Source organism: Sciurus carolinensis, chromosome 3, assembly GCF_902686445.1.
Source record: "Sciurus carolinensis chromosome 3, mSciCar1.2, whole genome shotgun sequence".
Taxonomy (NCBI): domain Eukaryota; kingdom Metazoa; phylum Chordata; class Mammalia; order Rodentia; family Sciuridae; genus Sciurus; species Sciurus carolinensis.
Genome location: NC_062215.1, coordinates 153932413 through 153956076, shown reverse-complemented (window position 1 = coordinate 153956076; position 23664 = coordinate 153932413). Strand labels below are relative to the sequence as shown.

The window sequence follows — 23664 nt, the reverse complement described above, 5'->3', positions numbered from 1 at the left end:
ATATTCAAAAGAGGAAAGTTGGAGAACTGGGCAGATATTTTCCCATTACTTGGGAACATGGTGGGGTGTCAGGGTTAAGGTGGGTACCAGGTTTGGGTGTCAGAAGATGGCTTTTGAAGAATGGGGAAGAATGACTGAAGTAATAGCATATGATTGATTGTGTATTTGGCAGATATTGTGTATCTGTTGGGTGCTAGACACTGTGCTTGATTGGCAGCATTTCCAAAAAGGGAAGAGACATTAAGAGAGGTTTCAAGAGTAGCTTCTATAATGCAGTTGTGAACTGACTGAAGCTAAGACTGGGAATTTCAGTATTGGGGAGAAGTAAATGATAATTTCTGGCAATAAGATACGAAAGGGAAGGGGAAAATTTTGGAGACATGGAGTTTCTGGAAAAGTGAGGATAATGCAAATTTCTAGAACTGAGAAGATAGTAATATTGTAGTATTGGTTTCTAGTATAAAGTGCTGAGAAGTTACTGAGCCAGAGCTACCATTTAATCAAAAAGTAAAGCAATCAAATCTTACTTTTCCATTAAGCTTTCCTCGATGGATACCTTCATACTAGAGAGTTCATTACCACTCATCCCCTGACCAATTCACTTTATAGTACGATATTTATTTGGGGTCACTGTGTTTTGTAAATTCATGTCATCTCTAGCTTGTGATCATTTATTCTGCACCTCCATGTATATTGCATGGATCTAGTCCCGTGTTTTATCATTCTATCACATACAAAGTCCTGCGACTTGCTTTGGGCGCAGTAGTTGAATAAACACTGTGACATGAGTGTTGAATGAAGATGAGAACCATTCATTAGTTCATATCATTAAAAATCAACTGTGAAGCCCAAAGCTGATTCATACTTAAGAATCTGGTTTTCTTATTCAGTAATACAGAGTTTTTCTAGAAGTCTGATTAAAATCCAATCTTTTGAAATGTCACCAAAATAAAATCCTTGACAGATACAACACGACTAGGTATATCATTAAAATACATGCATAGCAGAATAAAAGCCTAGAATCAGAATTCTGGTTGAAAGCATAGAAGCTTCACGGAGGCATTCAATTGGGAGGCAGTCACATTAAAATGTGTCATTAGAAGCCCAGAGGATGGAGCAAATTGGACCAATAGTGCAAGTTAGCAATATAGTTTCATGCTAGAGTCTAGAGTAGCAGAATTTTTAAGTGAGAAGAGCATTAGAATACAAACTTCTTAAGTATCTACTTTTGCCATGGAAGTACTACTATCAACTTACAAAAACTTATGGGCACCAAGGATGAAGATTTGTTGAAACTAAACCTTTTGGTTCTTCTCTATTTCTTTATCAGGGGAAAATTTTTATGTTGAGATATGTAGGATCCTATCATTAACAGGTCTCAATAGCTGCATTTGAACTTATTTTTATCACGTAGTCAGAGATGCTAAACCACGGTAATGAAATTCATGCCCCTTGCCACATAGTGTGTTGGAATTGTATTTTTAAAAACTTGATGTGAGCATCAGAGGTTTTGTTGTATGCCTCAGAGACTTTATGGTAAGCATTCTTTAGAACAAGATCCATCCCTCCTGGTTGGAAAATTCATGCTTAAGCCAGGTCTTGCTGTTGGTTAATTGCTGCTGAGGTCACATCTTGGTTTAAGTGGACATGCTCTGTTCTTTAGAACAAGTTGGAGAATAGACTTATTTTTGTGACTCGATCAAATCTATTTAAAGAATGGAAGTGTGAATATGGGAAGTCTTATCTGTTTCTATTTGCTTCTTGCTTCCATGGGAAATCCTGGGGATGCCTGGGGCATCCTACCTGCTGAATTGAGTTGAAGGGCAGGAGATCATCATTTTGGCATTTGAGTTCTCTGGGATCTTGAAGGTGTGAGATAGTTCTTCTGGGACTCTAGTTGTCCTTTAGCTACAGTAATTGAAGTCATACGATGGGACCCTTCTGAACCCTTGAGAAGTATTTAGAGAGTAAATAGCAGGGTCAGACCTTTCCGTGAGAGCATTTCAGATACCAGCCATGAAGCCATTCTCCATCCCTTCCCCCTCTGCCTGTCAACGGTGGCCTCCCGGTGTTCTTTGCCTCTGATGGTTATTTCTCTCCCTCCCTCCTTCCTCTCTGCAGACATGCCTTGAATTGGAACGCTACCTACAGACGGAGCCCAGGCGGATCTCGGAGACCTTTGGTGAGGACTTGGACTGTTTCCTCCATGCTTCTCCTCCCCCGTGCATTGAGGAAAGCTTCCGGCGCTTAGACCCCCTGCTGCTCCCAGTGGAAGCCACCATCTGTGAGAAGAGCTCTGCAGTGGACATTTTGCTCTCTCGGGACAAGTTGCTATCTGAGACCTGCCTCAGCCTCCAGCCAACCAGCTCTTCTCTAGACAGCTACACAGCCGTCAACCAGGCCCAGCTCAACGCAGTGACCTCATTAACGCCCCCATCGTCCCCTGAGCTCAGCCGCCATCTGGTCAAAACCTCACAGACTCTCTCAGCCGTGGATGGCACGGTGACGTTGAAACTGGTGGCCAAGAAGGCTGCACTGAGCTCAGTAAAGGTGGGAGGGGTGGCAGCAGCAGCCGCCTCCGTAGCGCCAGCTGGGGCAGTTAAGAGTGGACAGAGCGACAGTGAACAAGGAGGGGTAGGGGCGGAAGCATGCCCCGAAAACAAGAAGAGGGTTCACCGCTGTCAGTTTAACGGGTGCCGGAAAGTTTATACAAAAAGCTCCCACTTAAAGGCCCACCAGAGGACTCACACAGGTAGTGGTACAAGTTGGCCGCATGTGGTTTCTTCCTCTTTTCCCTGCTTTTGCCTTGAGGTGGGAAGGGCTCCTCTTTGTTCTAGGCAGTGGCCTTCGTGCTGAGTAGGAGGTGACAGAGGAGCAGGAGGGCCTGGGTGGGGAAGCAGAATGACACTCTTTACCCTGAAACCTCAAGATGCCCCAAGTGCAGGACATGGTTTGTCACTGGCTGGCTGAGAGCTGCTTTCAGAGGCAATGCTAACCACAGCATAGACTCAGAGAGTTCTGAGGCTGACGGGAGGGAATCTGGTAGCGTGACTCACGCTGTGTGTACGTGTATGTGGTACAGACTCTGGTCCCTTCGCCGATGCTTGTCCTTGTTTTCTTAGCTTGCAGGTTTCATCAACACCAGAATCCAAGGAGGTGCTCTTGAAAGCATTCACAGTTAAACAAGGTGGCTAGGGTGTCCCTATTCACTCTTTTCCCAGCATCCCTGATTTTTCATCAAAGTCACCAACAGCAGGAGGGTTTCAGAGTTCATTAGATGTGATCATTCTATAATTAATTGGCATCTCCTCTTTTGCATTGTTCTCTGGCGCGTGCTTTATGGAGAGATGGCAGAATTGCTTTTTAATGAGCTTGTTACTGAGAAGTTGCTAAAGTGATTACATTGCTATGTGTGTGGTAAGGGAGGGTGGGGGAGGGAGAGGGCCTGTATGTTCCACTCAGGACTTCTCTGGTGATTCCAAGGACTCATATTGATCTTTTGAGCAATGGGATCATTTAGAAGAGTGAGGTTCACACAGAAAAGAGAGAGATTGACGGTATCCTTAAACTGGTCTTTGTTCTTTGCTTTGAGATTGTAGCTTGTGGGTAGTGTCTCTTCTTGGTCTAGTAGGGTGCTACTAGGAGCAATTGCTGTGATTGGTGGTTTTTAAGTGGGTCACTAAGAGCATATGACTTGTATGACTTTTGCATAGTGCTTGAACACTGCAAGCTGAATAAGGAAAATCCCCAAAGGTATAAATGGAAGAATAAGAGCATTCTAGAGAAAAGTGGATGATAGCATCTGAGATAAGAGAAGTATCTGGTATTCTGTGTGACTGTGGACTGTGCCACCAAGGAAGTGTGCACCAGGAAGACCACTGACTGGAAGATCAGAGCACCCTGGATTCTAGTTCTAACTGCCACTAACTAGCTCCGTGACTTGGAGTACATTTCTTTATCTTGATGGGCCTCATTTTCTACATCTGTCAAACAATCTGGCTCTTGAGGCCCCTTTCAGCTCCGATGGTCCATGAAATGTCTTTGTGCTGTACTAAAGAACTTTCCTGAAGTAGGTATGCATAAATGTGACCGGATGAAAGTGCTATTTCGAAACTCAAATTTACTCCTGTGAGATGGTGAGACCAGACATTGCTTCCTTACATCAGGACCTGGCATGTCCTTCAAATACTAACTTAGTTTCCCATGTGGCTCTTCCTTGCTTCATGGGATCATCTCCTAACATAATTTTTCAGTCCTGTGGCTCAGGTGTAGGGTTCCATTCATGGTTTTGCTGCAGAATTTGGGTTCCACATATGTGAAGCCTAATGCTTCCTCATATTGTCCATTTTTTTCCCTTCTCTAATTTGTCCTGAAAGTATTTTTTATTTATATTCCTTCTCTCTAAAGTAAATAAATAAAGACATTGCATTGCCCCCTGGTTTTAATGCATGACTAATTTCCTGCCCTCACCCCAGAAAGCCAGAGGAAGCACCGTGAACCAAGAATGGTCGAGGTTTGTTGGGGTCGTAGAATTCGTAATTGTGGACACCTTTCAGAATCATTGACACTAAGGCTAGGCCACTCTGGCGAAGCAGACTTTCTTTTGGGGGATGTGCAGCATTTTCTTCTTTCTATCCTTTCTTTCCAGCAGAGATAGTGGAAGATGTGATGATTGATGCATTATTTGGCACATTGTTTTTGGAACATTGTCTACCCAGTGTGACTACCAAGGTGGAGTCCATTATGCTCCCCAGCGCCCGCCTCCACTGCCTTGTGGTGGATTGCAGTGCCGAGGCTCCTCCCTGTGGGGAACGCACTGAAGGAGGCAGCAGGCCTTATTAGAAAGGCAGCATGGCAGGGGCGTTAGAGCAGGGCTTGTGGTTAGGTAGACTTGGGCTTGCGTTCTGGCTCTACCAGTTCCTGGATTCATGACCTGGATAAGTTATTTATCTTCTCTGTTTCCTCATCTGTAAAATAGTGCCATTCCACGTACCTCATAGATTGTTTTGAAGATTAAATTAGGAAATTGGCTGATAGTAAAAACTCATTACTGTTATTGCTGATTATAGTTATTAGTATTGTTCTTGACATTGAATAGTGATAATTGAGTGAAAAGCAGCTTTATGTAAACTAGAAATGAACCAGTTAGCCGGAGTTAAATACAGGTCAAGTATCCCTAATCCCAAACTCCAAAAGTGTTTTGGTCCTGGGAATTTATCCCAGGGGTGCTCTACCACTGAGCTATACTACCAGCCCTTTTTATTTTATTTTGAGACAGTGTCTCCTTAAGTTGCCAAGACTGGCCTTGAACTTCTGGTTCTCCTGCCTCAGCCTCCCATGTAGTAGGGATTATAGACGTGCATCACTATGCCCTGCTCCAAAGTCTGAAACTTTTTGAGAACCTATAGGATACCACAAAGTAGAATATTCCACCCTGGACCTCATGGGACAAGTCAGTCAAAATGCAGAAACACTTAAAATATTGTTTAAAATTCCAGCTATGTGTATAAGAACAGGAACCATAAATGAAGTTATCTCATTATGTGCATGCAAGTATTCAAAAATCAGACAAAATCCAAGATCTCTAACCCTGCTGGTGCCAAACATTTCAGATAAGGGATACTCAACCTGTACCTCCAAAAAGTAAGCGGTTTTTTCCCCTCACTTCCAGTGGTTGGCCAGTGGGGTGTGGGGTGATGCTGCTCATGGGCACCAGGGAAGGAGGGTAAAACTGGCCCTGCAGACATTAGCCCACAGAGATTGGCAGTAATATGCAGAGTGGCTTTCCTGACAGCTCGCAAGTCATTGCCTCGTGTCCTACAGAAGCACTCTGCCTGTGAAAACCTTTCTCACAGACCAGCATGGAAGAAGAGAGAGATAGATAAGAGGGAGGTGGGATCGGGATGGAGGATGGAAGAGAGGCTATGAATTAATTTGGATGAAATGGAGGAGAATCAGAAGTATTTATTTGGAATTGGTGTGAATGGGGCACATGGGGAACTGAAAACAAAGGTGATAATTTATGTGGTGTGGATGAACTAAGACTAATGAAAAAAGCATGACGGATGGAATTAAATTAAGTGTAAACATATCAGGGAAATGGACTGGTGAAAACTTGAGGGCAAAGGTATATGGGCGATGGAAACTCGGGTGGAAAAGCGTCTTGCTGCTATAGGAGTGGAGTGAGAAGAGCTGCTGACCAAATATTGAAATGAAGTTTTCACAAATGGACTCTGGATGGATTCAGGCAAACTATTTTAGCATAGGACTCACTTAGCTTTTTAAAAAATTATGATTATAATTATGATTATGATTATTTGTGGTGCTGGAGAAGGACTCAGTTTAATTCAATGGAAATAAATCTTTTATCTTTTAGGTGGAGAGGTGTTTTGAGACAGAAAATAAAGAAAGGGAGAGAAATAAGAAAAGCATCCCAGAGAAGGAGATATATCGGCATTTTGTTCTCTAGAGTTATATTTATGCCATATCTCTTTTATATGGTAATATATTGCAAAGGAGACACAGTTGCAAAAGTGAAATAAAATAAAAAAATGTGTGAGTCTCCATCTTCTCTGCATAAAGAAAGACAATACATTGTCGGTGACATGGATTTGCTTGCATTGAGGAATTTTTAAAGTGTTATTCATTTAATCTTTATATAGATAGAATTCACTGAACTGGAAAAGATATGCATTTTTTTTTTTCCTTCTCTGGCTGTTTTTTGAGGATGCTGAATCCTTCAAACTTTTTGCCCTGGAGGATATTAAGCAATGAGATGATTTTCTTTCTTTCTTTTTTTTTTTAAAGCTAGCAGATGTTCAAGTTGGTAGCTGGGGCATAAATACTGGTTGCCCAAAGAGGTGAAGTTAGTGAGGGGGGAAGGAAGCAGGCTGGAGGTGAAAGAAGATGAGGTAGGACATGAGACAAAGAGAATAGCAGGATCTTAGGGAAAGGAAGCATATGAAAATGGACATATGGTTTATTCATTGGGAGGAGCACTTACTGCTGGCACAAGAGTACAGATGTCCTTCAGCAGCCAAGCCGTGGCACACCCTTGTCTCCCACTCTGTTTACTGGTCTTTGTATGATACATTTTTCTCTCTCAATTATTCATCCACTGCAATCATGCTGTCGTCCATCTTCCTGGAGTCAGCTATGATGCTGATATTTTGATGGAAGAAGAAACTTGACTTCCAATATAAAAAGTAATCCCTTTATTGTGCTCAATTTCGGTCAAACACAGTTTGTTAAAATGTTCGTACTTTCTATGCAAAATGAGAAAGAATTACTTCCCACATTTCTTCTGGGTCACTTCTTAGAAGAAAGGAAAAACCTGAAATTGAAATAGTACTTTGTGCTAAGTGAGTTGACTTTTCAATTTTGGAAATTCATAAAAATCACATCTACATTTATATTGTTAAGAATGAGTTGTGTTGGTAAAGTCCAGATAAAGGCCTGCAATTCAATCTCAGGTTTTTGGTCACTGTTAAAGTTCATATGAACAAGCCAGAGTCTCTCAGGTGCTACCTGGAGGACCATTGCCATAGACTGGAGTAGCTGGAATTGAGAATGCAGGTGGTGATAGATTTTGCACTGAAGGGTGTAATTGGATGCCTTTCCAGGTAGATGATAATACAAGTGTGCAGTGTGCTTAGTGTTCTGCGTTTGCTTTGGAGCAAGCCTTATCGTATCCAGAGGTAGCATGATCTGTAAGTTCAATCAGGGTTTATAGTTCATTTTCAAATGAAAAGGTGAATAAACATATTTCAAACAAAAGGAAAAGTGTATCGTGGAGGAGGCAAACATAAGTGCTCATAGTGTGCACTTAATGAAAGTTTTTCAAAGTTTGAAATATAATTTGTTTATTTTCTTTCTTTAATAAATGTTTGGAAAGCAGTTGCTAAGTACCAGGCATTGTTTCACCTGTTTTACAAATATTAACCCTATTGATTCTCATATTAAATAGCACATGGGTGCTATTATCTTGTCTTACAGACGAGGAAACTGAGATGACCCAAAGAGGTCACTGAGGTGCCTAGCATCACACAGCACAGAGGTGGCTGCACAAGGCTGTGAACCACTGAGTTGGTCTAGCCCACGCTCTTAACCTCTCTGCTAACCAGTGATGGGGGAACAGTCAGATGGATTTTTTTCATGATCCGTTCTCAAGAGGAAATGAAGCATATATTGTTTAAATACAAACGAATAATGAAAACTCCTTTAAATAAACAGTTAAGAGTTAAAAGGGTTCTTAAACATATTTAGACAGATGACCTCTCGGCTGCCTAAACCAGTACAAGGAAATGACAGGAATGAATGAATGGCCCCCTCTTTCCAGGCCATTACAGTTGTTGCTGTGACTACACTATTATCATGGTCATTACCGTTACTTTTCTTTTTAATCTTATGATTAGGGGGATACTTCCGTGTGGCGGTGCCAGTTCACTCATTAATGTCACAAATGTTAGTCTTTTTCCTATGAAATAAAAAAAGGCAAGAATTATGAAATATTAGGGGAAACTGAGGAGCGTAAGTGTAAATATGACTTGACCTGGGCTCTGTCCTGCCCCCTTGGCAGAATTAAAAGTTGACCCATGTCTCCTGGTCCTTAGGCCTGCATCCTATTTAATAATTACCTTACTTTGCATTTCCTTTATTTGTTCCTCAGTCATTCCACAAATGAATATTAAGTACCCATAGTAATTATAAAATAGATACAAAAATAATAATATAGATATGAGACACTATGGCATCCAGACACATCAAAGGAGACTAGGGCAGCCAATCTGAAAAGACCTCTGAAGAAAAATGGGCATTGGATGAGAGTAGGGGCATGTATCACTAATAGGAGGCAACATGGAACATTCTGGAGCAAGAGTCACCTTTGTGGACAGGATATTATTATTATTATTATTTTGATGCTGTTCATCTTTTTAAATGGTGCCAATGTGATAATACACTAACTGGTATAAATAGAAGACCTAATTCAAGGTCAGGCATATCAGCAGGATAAAATTAAATACCCCAGTGTTGAGCAGTAGGGGATCTATTGCCCACTTTCAACTTCCTCGGTGCCGTGGATAAGAATTCTTTGAATTTATACAATAGCACCTTAAACAGGGTGATTTTAAGACACTAAAGGGTCTTTAATATGTTGAGACACTTGGCTGCTAATGAAGTTTATCCATGAGTTGAGGCAGAAGCTCATTAGACCCTGATTATGGGATGGAAACAAGAATAAGGGTTAAATGTTCGGTTCACGCACGAGGTGGAGAGAATGTAGTGTGAGAGTGTGATAGTTTGCATTTAGCATATTCAGAAGCTTAAGAGGAGTTTGAAAGGAAGGGATGTGACATGGGAAAAAAGTGAATGGGAGAAATTTATAATTCTGGAAACTTAAGAACTATACCACATGATAATTTAGCAATATGATAAATCATAACAATTATAAAGATAACTATGTAAACATATTGGGTAGAATGGCTTCAACTCGGCATACATACAATAAGCACATTTGTTTTATCATTATAATGTGATAATAAAAGTAGACTTTTAGCTCAGTGTGGTGGTGCACGCCTATAATCCCAGTGACTCAGGAAACTGTCAGGAGGATCAAGAGTTTGAAGCCAGCCTCAGCAACAGCGAGGCACTAAGCAACTCAATGAGACCCTGTCTCTAAATAAAATACAAAATAGGACTGGGGATGTGGCTCAGTGGTCGAGTGCTCCTGAGTTCAATCCCCAATAACCCCCTCCCAAAAGTAGACTTTTGTGGGCTATTCCAGATGTCCTTTTAATGAATAATTGGTAGTCTCACAATAAATATGTTAAAATAAGAATCAAGAAGAAAGGAAAAATGTGAAATCAATGAGGATTTCATGATTAACAATTTTTTGAATATTTGCTGTAGTATATACCATTCCTTCTTCCATCTCTCAGAATCTCACTTTTTGATACAGAAGCCTAAATTATAGTTTAATAAAGCCATTGTATTTGGAACCTGTTCTCAAAAGAGTGTAGTGTAGTGGTGTGAGGTGGGAGCTGGGCAGGAAGGATATAAGAGGAATCTCTCTTGAGAAAAGGCAGTGGAGGTAATAGAATCTTATGAATTCTAAGAGTTAAACGTTAGGCCCAGCTCTGTTTGATAGAAAAGAGAAAAAGTGGACTGTAAGATGTCTGTACATATGAAAAGTTGATGTTGGGAAGGTCAAGCGTGAACCTTGGAGTGATGGTGCCCTTTAGTAAACAGGTAACGTACAGAGGTCATCTCCGTTATAGTAGAAATAGCACCAACCATGATGATCATGCTGTCCTGCACATACTACGATGGAGGTTTAGGGAAAGTTAAATAGAGCTTTATAAAGAGCCAAGATGATGTTATAAGAACTCACTGGTGGTAGGCAATAATTTTCCTATGTCTCCTGAAGTTGAAACAAAAATGGAGTCATTACGTTTGAATTAGGAAAAAAGAAAGTCATGGGTAATTTACAAAACTCTTTAAAAAAAAAAAATTATCGGGAAGCTGAGACAGGAGGATGGTGAATTCACAGCCAGCCTAAGCAATGGCAAGGAGCTAAGCAATTCAGTGAGGCCCTGTCTCTAAATAAAATACAAAATAGGGCTGGGGATGTGGCTCAGTGGTCAAGCGCCCCTGAGTTCAATCTTCCATACCCACCCCCTAAAAAAACCCCAAAATCCAAAATCACCCCTCAGGAATGATTCTTTTTTCTAAAAAAGCTAAAAATTGAGGACAGATGAAAAGATATTTGTAAAATATGTGACTTTGAAAATTATTCAGTTCGAATTTAATAGAAATGACACTTGAAACCTTGATAATGGATCAGTAGGAAAAAACTTTTCATATAAAGAAGTTGGTTCTGTAAAGCTAGAAAGAAGTGTTTGGGAATCCAACCCACATGGCTCTGCTAGGCTGTGCCGGTACCCAATGAAGAAAACCTGATCCTTCCCAACCAGGTAGATTCTCTTTGTCCCCACCCTAATGGTGGCCAATTGGACAGCTCTTCCTTTCTTCTGCATTCCCCACCTAAGCCCCATCCCTGACGCCCTCTACACTCCTCTCCTCCTGCCATGGCAGCCTTCCTTTCCCCTCTTCCACATCAGGATCTGGTAGCAAGATACTGATGATAGGTAGCTTACACAGAGGCCAACAGTGTACAACTCATGCAGGTTTGCCTATTTTCTTAATTTTCAGTGATGGAGACTATTAATAGAAATTCAGGAGTCTTCAAGTAAGAAGGGAGACTGTGATGGGGAGTGTTGGAAACTGGGGCAGCATTTCCCTCTCCACCCCATCCCTGGGCTGTCACCCTCCCTTGCTGCTGTGTGTTCTACATTTTTTAAGAGTAACTTCTTTACAGCCACTTTTTCATATAATGTATTGACTTGACAGTTTTCATGCTAAATGTTGGTAGAGGTAAGACTGCCCAAAGTAATCGAAGGTAACTTTTTAATGTGTTGGTTATTCAGCCAGCCAGTGCTGGAGTTAGGCCCTATTTCTGCAGTGTGCTGGTTTCATCCATCAGCAGTAGGACCTGCTTAGCTTATATAATGGAGCACAAGCCACCTAAATTATTTAGGAATATCTGCAGTGAGAATCAAGCTTACCATTTCTGTTTTCCTTACCCTGTCCTTCACCATCTATGCTTATGGATATAGATGGATGGAGGCTTACCTAAGAGTTGAACCCCATAAGCTTTGAGGGCATGGAAGATCAGGGTGCCCCATTGGCAGTTCCTCAGTCTAGCTCCAGCTTTGTCTTTGGAAGACTGCCTTCTTCTTGAACCCTGTATCCTTTCTTCCCTTCAAAACTTATCTGCATTCAGATAAGTGTCTTTTTATTTTTGTTTGCAAAATAAAATGCATTCATAATTTAAAGCTGTTTTATATTATAAACCATCCATTTGGTATCATAAAACATATTTAGGCTTCTTTTGTTGTTTCTGCCTTCAGAATATACCTCTTTTCATTATCATAATTAACATTTAATCTATGGAAGGAATTCAGTGAAGTGGTATATACTGTTTTCAGGCAAACAATATAAAATTTTTTTTTTATTTGTTGGGGAATTGTTTTACCTATTTCACTAGATGAGCTAAAGATAATAGATGCCTTTAATCCTTTTGTTTCAGGCAAGGAGGCAGAAGCAATCCTCAACTAAGAAAGCCCTTTTCCTCCATGGTAGAGAATTATCTAAGTAGATGTCTTATGGTATCTTATATCTTCCTCTGGAGTCCTTGTTGTTTGCATATCAGGGATATTTTGAAAGAAGTCCTATGGGTTTTTCTAGTATGAATGCCAATTTTAATTGAGAGAGGTTCTGGAGCAATAGATGCTCTAAGAAATATAGAATTATATAATCTGTGTGATAATGAATAGGACCCACCAAAAAAGTTAATTCTGGCTTGTATTCTCTCTATAAACAGCAAGAAGTGGTAGGAAACATGTGAGGGTAACTTTGCAGTTTTGAAGTTTTCTGTCTTCACTTTGTGTGTTCATGTAATTTAATGTCACCTCAATGGGATTCACTGCTTGATTGTACACTCATAGCATGGCGTTTTGAATCCCCTTACTGTGGGATGTACAGCATCTTTCACTCACGCTCAACTTGCAGAAATGAAATAATGATTCCTCATATATTGAATTCTCAATTGGTCATGAACCTATTGAAACTAGTATTGGTATTTTTAAAAGAGCAACAAAAGATACAGCTCCCTTTTCTGATATAGATAATAAGACATTTTATGTTCCTAACATTTAGGAGAGAGTGTCAGAAAATCAATAGGAATAAATTCAACTACACAGTGCAGTAAACCTATTTGAAAATGTCGTGTGCAGCAAAATGATAGTATTTATTATTAAATGTTTTCGTTTTATTCACACGTAAATATACTGACATGTAGAAAAGGTGACATAGATTACCTTTGCCTAAATCTAAGCAGAAGGTGATTTGCTGGATTTTTTGTTTTTTGTTTTTCCATTCCTTCTTGTTGTTGTTTAGTATCTCAAGGCTTACAGCTAAACTGAATTTGAAACTAAATACTGTCATTACAGAAGATTTTTTTCTGAGTTCTTCCAATTTCTCTGGGGACAAAATAATAGTTGCTTGAAGCAGTGGAGAAACAGTAATTAGGGCAAATAGTAATACTGTGCATGATTGAGGAAAAAGGGGAGGGGGAGAAAAAATGCAACAGACAGACTTGTACAGCTTGTTACTAGGAAACCACATCAGCATTAAATACAGTGTGCTAATTGGCTATCCTGTTTCTGCCTGGGTACCAGCCTGGGCCTGCTACACAGCTGTTTCTGCTCTTTCTGGTTGCTAGGTAACTGCATCATTTCCCCTCCTCCCACCCTCTTTGTATTCTGGAGGGTAATTGGCTACTTCTGCTCCTGGTGTTGCTGCTGGGTACCAGCCTGGGCCTGCTGCTCTGCTGTTTTCCGGAGGGATTTAATGGGGGGAGGGGAGAAAAAGGGAGAGGAAGATATGCTGGCAATTAATGGAGCATAAGTGCAAATTCTACACAATGTCTGGCACCTGCGTCCCCTCATCCTGCTTTCTCATATAAATCCTTCAGCTATGAAAACACATTAGACTCTTGAAGTCTTTCTTTTCTCTGTAGATACCTTGTGATTATAGTTTAAAAGAAACAAGATATTTGAAAACTTATCACATAAACAATGGATTTAGTCTTTTTAAGAACAAAACTGGCAGAATCTACATTTGACATGGACACTACTAGAATTTGCAGAAACATTAAAATTTCTAGCTTGATAACAAAACAGCATCTTTAGTGTCTTAAAGGTTTGCCTCTTTATCCCTTAAATAGACTGAGTTCTTTTGTAATGATTCTCCTTGGTAGAGTACAAAATAAAATGCACTAAAAGCATTATGGGATTTTCCCAACTGTTTTATTCATGACAAAGAAATACAGGAGCTTCTAGACCCTTCTGATTTTCCATTATTCCTCTGTTGTGCACAGCACATGTCCACATGTTTGTGGATGATATGTTGCATTTTATCCCACGTTTTGCACACACAGTTTCTTAGGACAAAAGAACAGTATAGTGCGAAATAAACCTGAAATCAATTTTGTGAGCAAGAAAAAGTAAAAAATGTAATTACTTTCCATGTCAATGTGATCATCTGTTGAAGTAAAAGTTTCATTTCATCATTATTGAAATTCTTACTGAAAGTGTGAGGAGGAAGATTCTTCAGAAGTGAAGTCACACTCCAAGGAGATTTTACTTTAAATGGTTGAGAAAGTGTATGTCAATTGGGAGCCCTTGAAGAGGCGACTTCATCCTCCTGGGAAGGTACTGTTTTATTGAGAAAACTCAGAGCATGTTGTTTGACTATGCACAGAAATAGTTAGTAAAGGCAACTCTTATTTGACACTAATGGATAACTCATTTCCCCATACTAATGAGATCTACCATCCCCTTTGAAAAGTGAAGCAGACAGAGCCCTGTTCTGAGCTACAGGCTCTTCCACTGTGAGATAAGACCAAGTTCTGTGGAATCATTTCTCCCTAACATATCCTCAGAATTGGAGGAAGGCCTCCAGGCAGGCTGGGCCGGTAGAAGGAATCTTGCAGCAGTCCATAGGTTTCCAGGAAACTAAGTAGCCATTAGTAGTATTCAAAGAGCAAGAGAAAAATTTCATTATGAGAGGATAACTATCAAAGACCTATAGTAGTATTTCTGTTATAAGAGGGCCAATTGTTAATCACTCATAAGTATTTGTCTACTAAAGGACTTAGCCATTTGCATGGGAGAAAGCATCAAAAGTTAGAATATTCCTTTATCACCTGACATATCATGAGATTGGGAAAGGATTGGTTTTGATTTTTTGAAGGTTTGGTCTTTGTTGACAGAGGATTACTAGAATATCAAATTGTCAAGTGTTCTGTGAATCATCACTATTTGACTTAAGTGGGATGTAGATCAAAAAGTCCAAAGAAATCCTGGGCGTTTATCTTGCCCAGTCCCATTCCTTACCCACTGGATGAATTGGATGTGGTTATGTATCCACCATATGGTTCTAGAAAGACCCTGGAAACTCAAGGTGGAGGTCTTAGAAGGTGGATGTGGTGGTCATGGTTAGTGCCAGTGGTGAGGGAACATCAGTCTGTACTTCTGAGCTCCCTCTCTTCGTGTTTCCTGGCAGAGCAGATCTTTTTCCTTGGCTGTGTCCATCTTTAAAGCAGTAGTGAGAGCACCAATATACAGATGTGCTTTGAGGACAAGAAAAGAAGATATTCCATGTGTAGATGCTTCAACCTTTGGATCCTCCTTAGTCCCAGAAACAGGCTTACTAATTCTCATGCCATGCCACCTATCATATCAGTAAAATTATTTGAGGAATCTGGAAAGAATCTGATGGCTGCTCACCCCCCACCCTCCACAAGGGCTGCTGCTAACCCATAGTATGTCTTTTTTGGGAATCAGTCAAAGGGGTCCCTTGTATGGGGCAGTGCTGCTCTGGGCTTGAGGAGCAAAGCTGGATTCTTCCTTCCTCTGTGCTTCACCTGAACACCCTGTGCTCACAATCTGGCGTGCCTGCTTGCTCATCAGAGGACTGATCCACCCAGGGGGAACTTCCCTGGCCTTTTAAGAACTTCTGAGGCTTTTAAGAACTACTGAGGTACAGTAGGAAAATGAAAGTCACATGATGGTTCAGGAGGGTGTTGAGACCTCCTCTCAGTGGCTGAAGAGTCATTCCACATGAGAGAAGACCTTTTCATCTGGACCTTCTCCCAAAATGTGAGGTCCTGAATTGTTTAACGCAGGGGTTCTTAACCAGGGGAGATTTTGCCTCCCGGCGGAGGGGACATTTGGAAATGTTTGGAGACGTTTCCTTGGCATTGGGATAGGGGGTTGCTGCAGGCATGTGGTGAATGGAAGGCTGGATGCTGTTAAATATCCCACAGTACCCAGGACAGCCCCACAACGGAGGGCTTCAAGTGTCAGCAGTGTGGCCCGACGCCACCTTCTCCGTCCTCGCCTTCTCTGAGTTACTCTGAACCACTTGCAAAAGATTTTCTTAGTCTTTTAAGATTACCATCCAGGTCTTGGCCTTTTGTTTTATGCTCTTTAACTGTATGGACTAAATATAAAATAATGTAGAATTTGTTATTTCTGTTGAGACTTAGAAGAGGTACTGTTTCCTCCTAGGATGTAGAGAAAATTGGCCCCTCTCTGCTAGATGCTTAGCTTTCTAGATTTAACATTTGTGATTGCAGCCTTTCTCGAGCACCATCCCCTCCCATTTTGCTGAAGGCTCCTGACCTGTAATAATTTGAGATTTTGCTGAGACAGGGGTTTGAATCACGAGCTGCCAGCTTCGTATGTGGCAGAGAGGCGGTTTGCCAGGAAACAGGCCTAGCCATCCTGGCCCTAAGGATCTGCATCGCCATGCGGTGTAGTCCCACTCTACCTGTCCCCTTGTGTGGCAGTGACACTGATTTATAACACTGGCTTCCTTATTATCAAAAAGAATATTAACAGTTAGTACAGAAACAAGATGGACATGTTTTCAGATAGAAAATGGAAGTTTTATTGGAAAAACTGAATATTGCATGGTATTTGCTACTTTAGTATATTTCCTGTTCTTCACTGTTCTGGTTAGTACAAGCACCATAAGGAAAGTACTGGAACCATTTTGAGTTCTTGGGGAGAAAGGTGCTATTTCAGGTAAAAGGATTTCAGTGGCATTATCTAATGGACACATAGTTTATTGCCTGCAATTTGTCAGGAGATGTGAATTATGTATTGGCCCTTTCAGCTGTATTCACATGCATAGAAAATAACTTTGTCAGACGTGCCATCCCCAGATACAATGGACAATATGCTATTATAATTGTATGGCATTGTCCTTGCTGTTTGGAGATAATACTGCTGACATTATTCCTCTCATACATGTGAATGCAGCTATAGGGAGTACGTGACATCTGTGGCTTTCACACAGATTAGCTTATCCCTTGCCACTTGGAGAGATTGCCATTAGTGAGCTGGCCTCATGGGGTCATGGTAAGTGCCATGTTTTGGATCACAATTGTTATCGGACCTTAGTTTTAGACCCTGTTGGGAATTAGTAATATTTATCTTGATGACCTGAAGATGCAACGGTTATTCAGTCAGTTCCCCAGAGCAGATGTGCTAAAGAATGGGTAGGCTGAGGCACTCCTACTCAAATTGGCTTTGGGAGTGAGAAGGCAGTTGAGTACCAAGCCTAGGAATGGCTGCTTCCACTTTATTGCATTACCCAACTAAGCAATGACCTCACCTGTATTGATCTTTATAACTTGCCAAGGGCCATGACATATACCATTTCACCCTGACTTACCTATGGAGAAAATATTCTCATCATACCCATTTTACACATTAGTGAACTGAGGCTCAAAGAAAGATTGTTAAAGTTATCACTGATGAAATGTAGCAGAACACTCTGTGTTTTCCTTTATAGATTGGTTATTTCTTTGGTGATAATAATAATCCTGAATAAAAATGAATTTATTTGCATTTATGGTTTAGGAAATAAATGGCTTAATATTTGCCATCCTGCTTTAACTTGCACATATACTATCATGTGAGGTGATATCTGATTTGTCCAATGTGATTACGGATTCAGAATAGCTAAGAAAACAGAATGATTGTCTTGTATTATCTATCTGTTTTGGTTGAATTTAGGAATGACCTTCATTGGTTTTTCCCTATTTGAAGAAAGAAAACTAGTTTTAAAGATGCAAACAAACACAAAATATTTATTCTTGAAAGATATCTGAGTGCTAGTCACCTGCGTGTTGTAGAGAACATGGGGCAAGAAATAGTAAATAGAAACTTTTCCCTGATTACTTGAAAGAATGGACCTTAGCAGTCCTCTCTGATTATAAAACTCAGACATTCATGAAGATGGCTTAGAGAAGAAGCCGAAGGAAGCTGTGGATGGATGGACCTTGGCACCTAAGTTGCACGTTCCTCTTCTTGTGCCAGAGGTTTACTAGGTGAGTTGGAACAAATGATTTCTGTGCCTTTATTTTTGTTCATATGGAAAATATGGACTTAGGGATCTTTCTGTTTGATTCTTTTTTGTGCCCACTCTTTGGAGGATAGATATGGGTGAGTTAAATGTCTGAAGGACCCTTGGTAAACAAAGGGATTAGAAATCCACTAATAGGCAAAGATCCCAAACTCAAGTTATGATTCTCCTGGCCTGTGCAGTGGTCTCTCCTCTGTATTCAGAAAAGCACACAACACAGAAGAATAGCTGCTTTCCAACAGTCTGCCCAAAGGATCCACAGGAATGTCAGGATGATGGGCACTTGCATTGTCTTCCAGGGATTTGAAGAAAGAAAAGATATTAACACCAAAAGACAAATTCCTGGAAGGTGGAAGGAATAGCATACATTACCCCTGAGGGCACAACTTTTCTGAGCATTGTTTGCCTATAGATTTTTCTTTGTGTCATCCTGTATTCCTGTACATCTTTGTATTTTTAATTCATTCCCCCTTTTATTTTATTCTACCTGCCCAGGAAATAGTAAGTCATTATAATTGGCGGGGCCCTCCATCTTCGTTTGGTATTAGCTCTTGTGCTTTCTAACCCACCTGTGTATCTCTCCATCTCACTGTCAGATCTTGAAGTTTTTCTATGGTTTTCCTTAGTGTCCTTCTGCGAAAAGAATGTTTAATGAGCAAAACCAGGGACTGGATAGAATCCTCTTCAGCCCAGGGAAACTTTGCATGTGTTCTTCCCACTATTGTCACTGCACAAGCCAGAAGGACCATAGGTACAAAGCTTATGGGATCAATTACCACAAGCTCTCTGTTAAACATTTTTTTTAAAATCTGTTGTGAGAAGAATAAAGCAATAATTAAAATTAACAGAACAGCTTTTGCTCTGTTGAGGCGTTAAATCTTTGTGTAAACATAATCACATTGTGCAAACATCGGTCTTTTCAGCTGGGTGATTTAGACAGCAAAACCACTGAAGTTTTGAGGTCTCTGGGTCAAGGGCCCGTTTTGACACGGTTTGAAAGGTCACCTGCTCATTTGTGTCTGTGTTCTGCTGCAGAGAGCCATGCGCCTGTATGGTTCCCTGCCCGCTGCCGCAGCACAAAGAAGAGCCGGCTAGCATTTGACAGATAGCACTCTGTGACAAGCGGGAAGGAAACTGCACACGAAGCGAGACTGCCGCACACCGGGGCCGCGGGGAGTGCTTGGGAACCTCTGGGGCCCCGGCAATGAGGCAGCTTGAATGTGGAGAAAACAGCAGTTATAAAATATAAATGTGTTTATTATTACACTGGGCCCATGCTATATAATTTTACACACGCTCATATTTGTGATTTACGGCTGCAGGTCCATATGGAGGAGAAGCTTGCTAATTTACCCAAATTGATAGGGAGGCCTCTGAAGATGATCCGATTGGAAGGAGCAGGAACTGGGGGAAAAAATGGTCTCCTAAAGCAACCCAAAAGAGGTGGGGGCAGGGACTGCTATGTCAGAGGCAGCCTTTGTTCATTTATTTTGATAAGCAGAGCTTTGCTTTAATTATTCATGATAATGCTTGCCCTGGAAGGAGCCGGCCTCCAATGTCAGAGCAGCCACACTCTGGTCTGTGGTCCTCTGTGTAGTTAACGCTAAAATAGCCCACCTGGCTCTTCTTGAGATTTGTCTTGTTTCCGCTTGGGAGAGGCGAGAAGAGCTGAAGTTTCATTTACACCTGTCACCCTCTCTGGGAACTGGTAATGACTGGGTTTGAGGGGAGGAAAAATACCAAGCAATAACAGCCCTGCTTCTGGAATGTTCTCTATAGACCAGGCAGGCCAGTGGTCCTCTACCTGTCATTTCACTGAACCCTTTTAATGTAGGCAGGGTTTTCCCGCAGTAAGGATGCGAAAATGGAAGCCTAGAGAGGCTGGACGTACCCAGCTAGTAAGTAGCGGGTCTGACTCCAAAGGCTGTTCTCCTGCGATGCTGTGCCAAAATTTCCTAGGGCAGAAAGTAAGAAGGAGGTCCTCGAGCAAAGACCCCCACCCTCCTCTCACCCTAGTCAGCCCCATTAGCTATGCTTTCAGCTTATTTTCTGGTCTAGCATCAATTACCATCATCATTTCCAGCAGCATTTCAAAGTGTTTCTTGTCTTGGCAGAATCTTGAGGTACTTGCTCTGGGAGCTTTTCAGGAGGAAAGCACTCTGGAACAGCATGCACTAATTCCAAGGTCCCCAGAGCATCTATGATTCATGCCTCTTGCAGGAAAACTTCATGCAAACAGGCTGCTGTGACCCCAGGATGCTTGATGAACCATAAATACTGAATGGCCTGTCCGCTGTGCTCAGCGCAGAGCCTGGGAGCCCTTCCTGATGCATACCCTTCCGATCAATGGCTATATCTTGTGGGCACTGATTTCTGACTGTTTTGTATTTATCCACTTTCCTCCATGTCTACTGCTGTGATAAAATCCATGTTCCAGCCCCTGTCTTCTCTCTTGGATGGTGGTAGAACCTCCTAGGAAGCCCCAACCCCATACCCTTATCCTGTCTTGCCTATCCTCCATGTTATAGCCAGAGTGATGTTTTCTATTCTGATCATATTATGCCTTGACTTAGAATCTCCCAGTGACTGCTGTTGTTCATAGGGTGAAGTCCAAATTCTTAAGTGTGGTCTGTAAGGGTACTCTTCAAAAGAAAGATAATGTGAACCACATACATAACTTTGAATTTTCTAGAAGCCACAATTAAAAAGCAATTAATTGTGTGAATTAATTAATTATACTATATTTCATTTAATTCAATATATCCAAATATTAGCCTTTTGACATGTAATCAACATAAACAATTATTAATGAGCTATTTTACATTCCTTCCTTTCCCATTTTGCAGACTTTGAAATCCTGTGTATATTTCACACTTCCTGCACGTCTCAGTTCAGAGTGCCCACATTTCAAGCGCTCAGGAGCCACCTGGCTAACAGACTGCGTTGTACAAGTCTGCCTCTCCTCCTGCCACATGTTGTCTCTTACTTCCTGTGGGGAACGCACTGTGATCCTCCTCTCTGCCCAGATGTAGGAAAAGATGCTGCAGAGGAAGGAGAGAACCTCATCCTTGCTAAGGAGTTGGAGGAAGTAGCCCAACGTGGCGCCATCTTCCTTCTGCCTTCTGCTGGGCTCACCAGCATCACGCCCTACTCACCAGGCATGGGTGAAAAAAGAAGCCCTGGCTTTGCTCTCAGTCTTGAGGTCTCCATTTTTTGGTTTACCTTGAACTGGGTCAAGTCACACAGATGGTTTTTGAGAAGGTGAAGGGATTGAAGTAGAAGTGTAGGTGAAGTTCAGTCTTCTTCTCTGAGAAAAATTGACTCCCTCCCCACACTAAGGTTCTGGGGCAAGTAAACCAGGCCCTGGCGAGGGCTGCTAGTCTCAGGAGGTTACATTCCTTTGCTCGTTCATTTTTTTAAAAAGTTAAAACAGCTATTATATGGGTGCATCTAAATAGTTCTGAAATTCTTTCCCATTGAAACATTTGTTTTACCAGAACATATTTCCAAAGGGAATGTAAACATTTATTCTATTTTAATTGTTGGCATTTGAATAAGAGGCAGTGAGGTAGTGGTTAAGCACGTGGACTCTGAAGGTGAAACTGTCTGGGTTTAAGTCTTGACTGTGCCCTTATGAGCTTGGTGATTGGCTTAATATTCTCCGACCCTCATTTTCCTCATCTAGGAAACAGAGGAGGATAATAGCATGTGTGTCCTGGGGCTATTGACAGGATTAAAAGACAAAATACATAAAAAGCCCTTATCTGTAGGGTCTAGCATATAGTATTTGCTCAATAAACATTAGCCTACAGTTCTTTTCCCGGGGATATGTAAAATACTGTCATCCATTGAAAAGGGGTAGAATGGGGCCACAATTCTTGGTTCAGGATGATCATTCAGGGTATTTTCTCCCACTCCTAGTTTTCTACTATTCGTATGTCTACGTGAGGAGGAAAAATATCATCGTCCATCAGGGTTTGATTCTGCCATCAATACATTCAATAGAAGAAACCAAACATATTTGAGTGGATGAGATATGTGCTGTGGTGTGATATGCCCCATATTTTAATTGTGCTGGGACTTCGGGCTGTTTTTCTCTATACACTGATGAGTTTGTGCTGCTTGGTCCAAACTCATTGACTTTCTGATCAGCAATACATTACCCCTTGTGGAGCCGGGTGTGGGGTCTTATTTCTGATCAGTCTCAGGAGGTGGTCAGCTCCTTACACCTTCACACTGGTCTCTAGCCATCTTTACTAAAATCAGGTGACTACAGGCACCTGTGTACCTGAGTCCTGAGTGCTGAGTTGTGTTGCATGAAGAAGGATTTTTGTGTGGAATAGTTTAATAATTATCCTACTGATCAAGTGCCTTCCAATACATAAGGTGCTTGTACAGAAATCCTCTCCTCATACTTCACAATAGCCCTGTGAGGCCGGTGCAAAAGATGGGATTAGCTCCATTTTATAAAGGATGAAGGTGAGATTCAGAGGGTGTAACTCTCCTAAGGACATAGAGTGATTTTAAGAGCTGGAGCTAGAACTCAGGCCTCCCGGTTGAGAAGTGTGTGTGTGTGTGTGTGTGTGTGTGTGTGTGTTTGTGTGTGTGTGTTTCCACTAAACTTTACTTGCATACAAGATACCATTTCTAGAAGCTCTGGCAACCTTTCTGGAGAAAAGAAGTGAGATTGAGATGTGAAATAATTTTTATGCCATAGATATTAGTCATTGGGACGTGTATCTTTTTCATTTGTCTCTGTTACCCTTTGGATGAGTTAGATCACAAATGAAGCTTTTTTGTCAGAGACCTAAGCTAACAGAAGCTTGAAATTTTCTCATGCATGTGAAGTCCAGGCTCTTAGATAGCTCTGCTCTGCAAGATTTTTGGAAACTCAGACACACTCTTTACACGGTGTTCCCCATCCCTAGGATCTCCATTTCTAAGGAATGATCATGTTAGCAGGGTTGGAGATGGTGACCATCAGGCTTGCTTTCTAGGGACTTGCTTCTCATAGTTATTTGGAAGGTGGGAAGGGGCAGGGATGCCCCAACCTTTAAAAGTAGTTTGAATTGCATTTGACACTTGCACTCACATCTCATCATCCGGAGCTTCGTCATATATCAATAAGCAACTGCAAAGAACTGAGAAAATCTTTATTCTAGGTGTGCATGAGCTCAACTAAAAGGTAGGGGTACTTTTACTGCTGAAAAAAGACTCATAAATGTAGGTAACAATGGCAGTTGCTGCTACGCTTCTGGCCTTAAGAATAATTTCTTTTTAGCTTGTAATGCAGACATCTTAACATAAAATGCTTGAGTTCTGAAATTCTAAATGTGTGACCTGGTGAAAATCCTAGTACATTAGTTTATGGCACATTGCAAAATTAAAGTTATTGCATGAAAACTAGGTTCCATGGAAATAGCAGAAGTCCATAATGGAAACTTCAGGTACATTTTGCATTTCATGAGAATATTGCATTATTGGAATAATATGAAGTGACTGAGAAATTATTGACTTGAGAGCAAGCATATAGGATCAAAGGAACCACACATCATATTCCTTGCATCTTTTGCACCTCCAAAGTGTAAAGTTCTATTGCAGCGACAT

The 23664-nt window shown here is 41.2% G+C and overlaps 1 protein-coding gene across 1 annotated transcript in view; it reads left to right on the top strand.

The window, feature by feature from the left end:
• The window catches only part of Klf7 (KLF transcription factor 7), an 85526-nt gene that overhangs the window by 39209 nt on the left and 22653 nt on the right, over positions 1–23664 (top strand). The window contains 1 exon segment of the mRNA XM_047547341.1: positions 2122–2752. Coding sequence (XP_047403297.1) covers positions 2122–2752 — 631 coding nt within the window.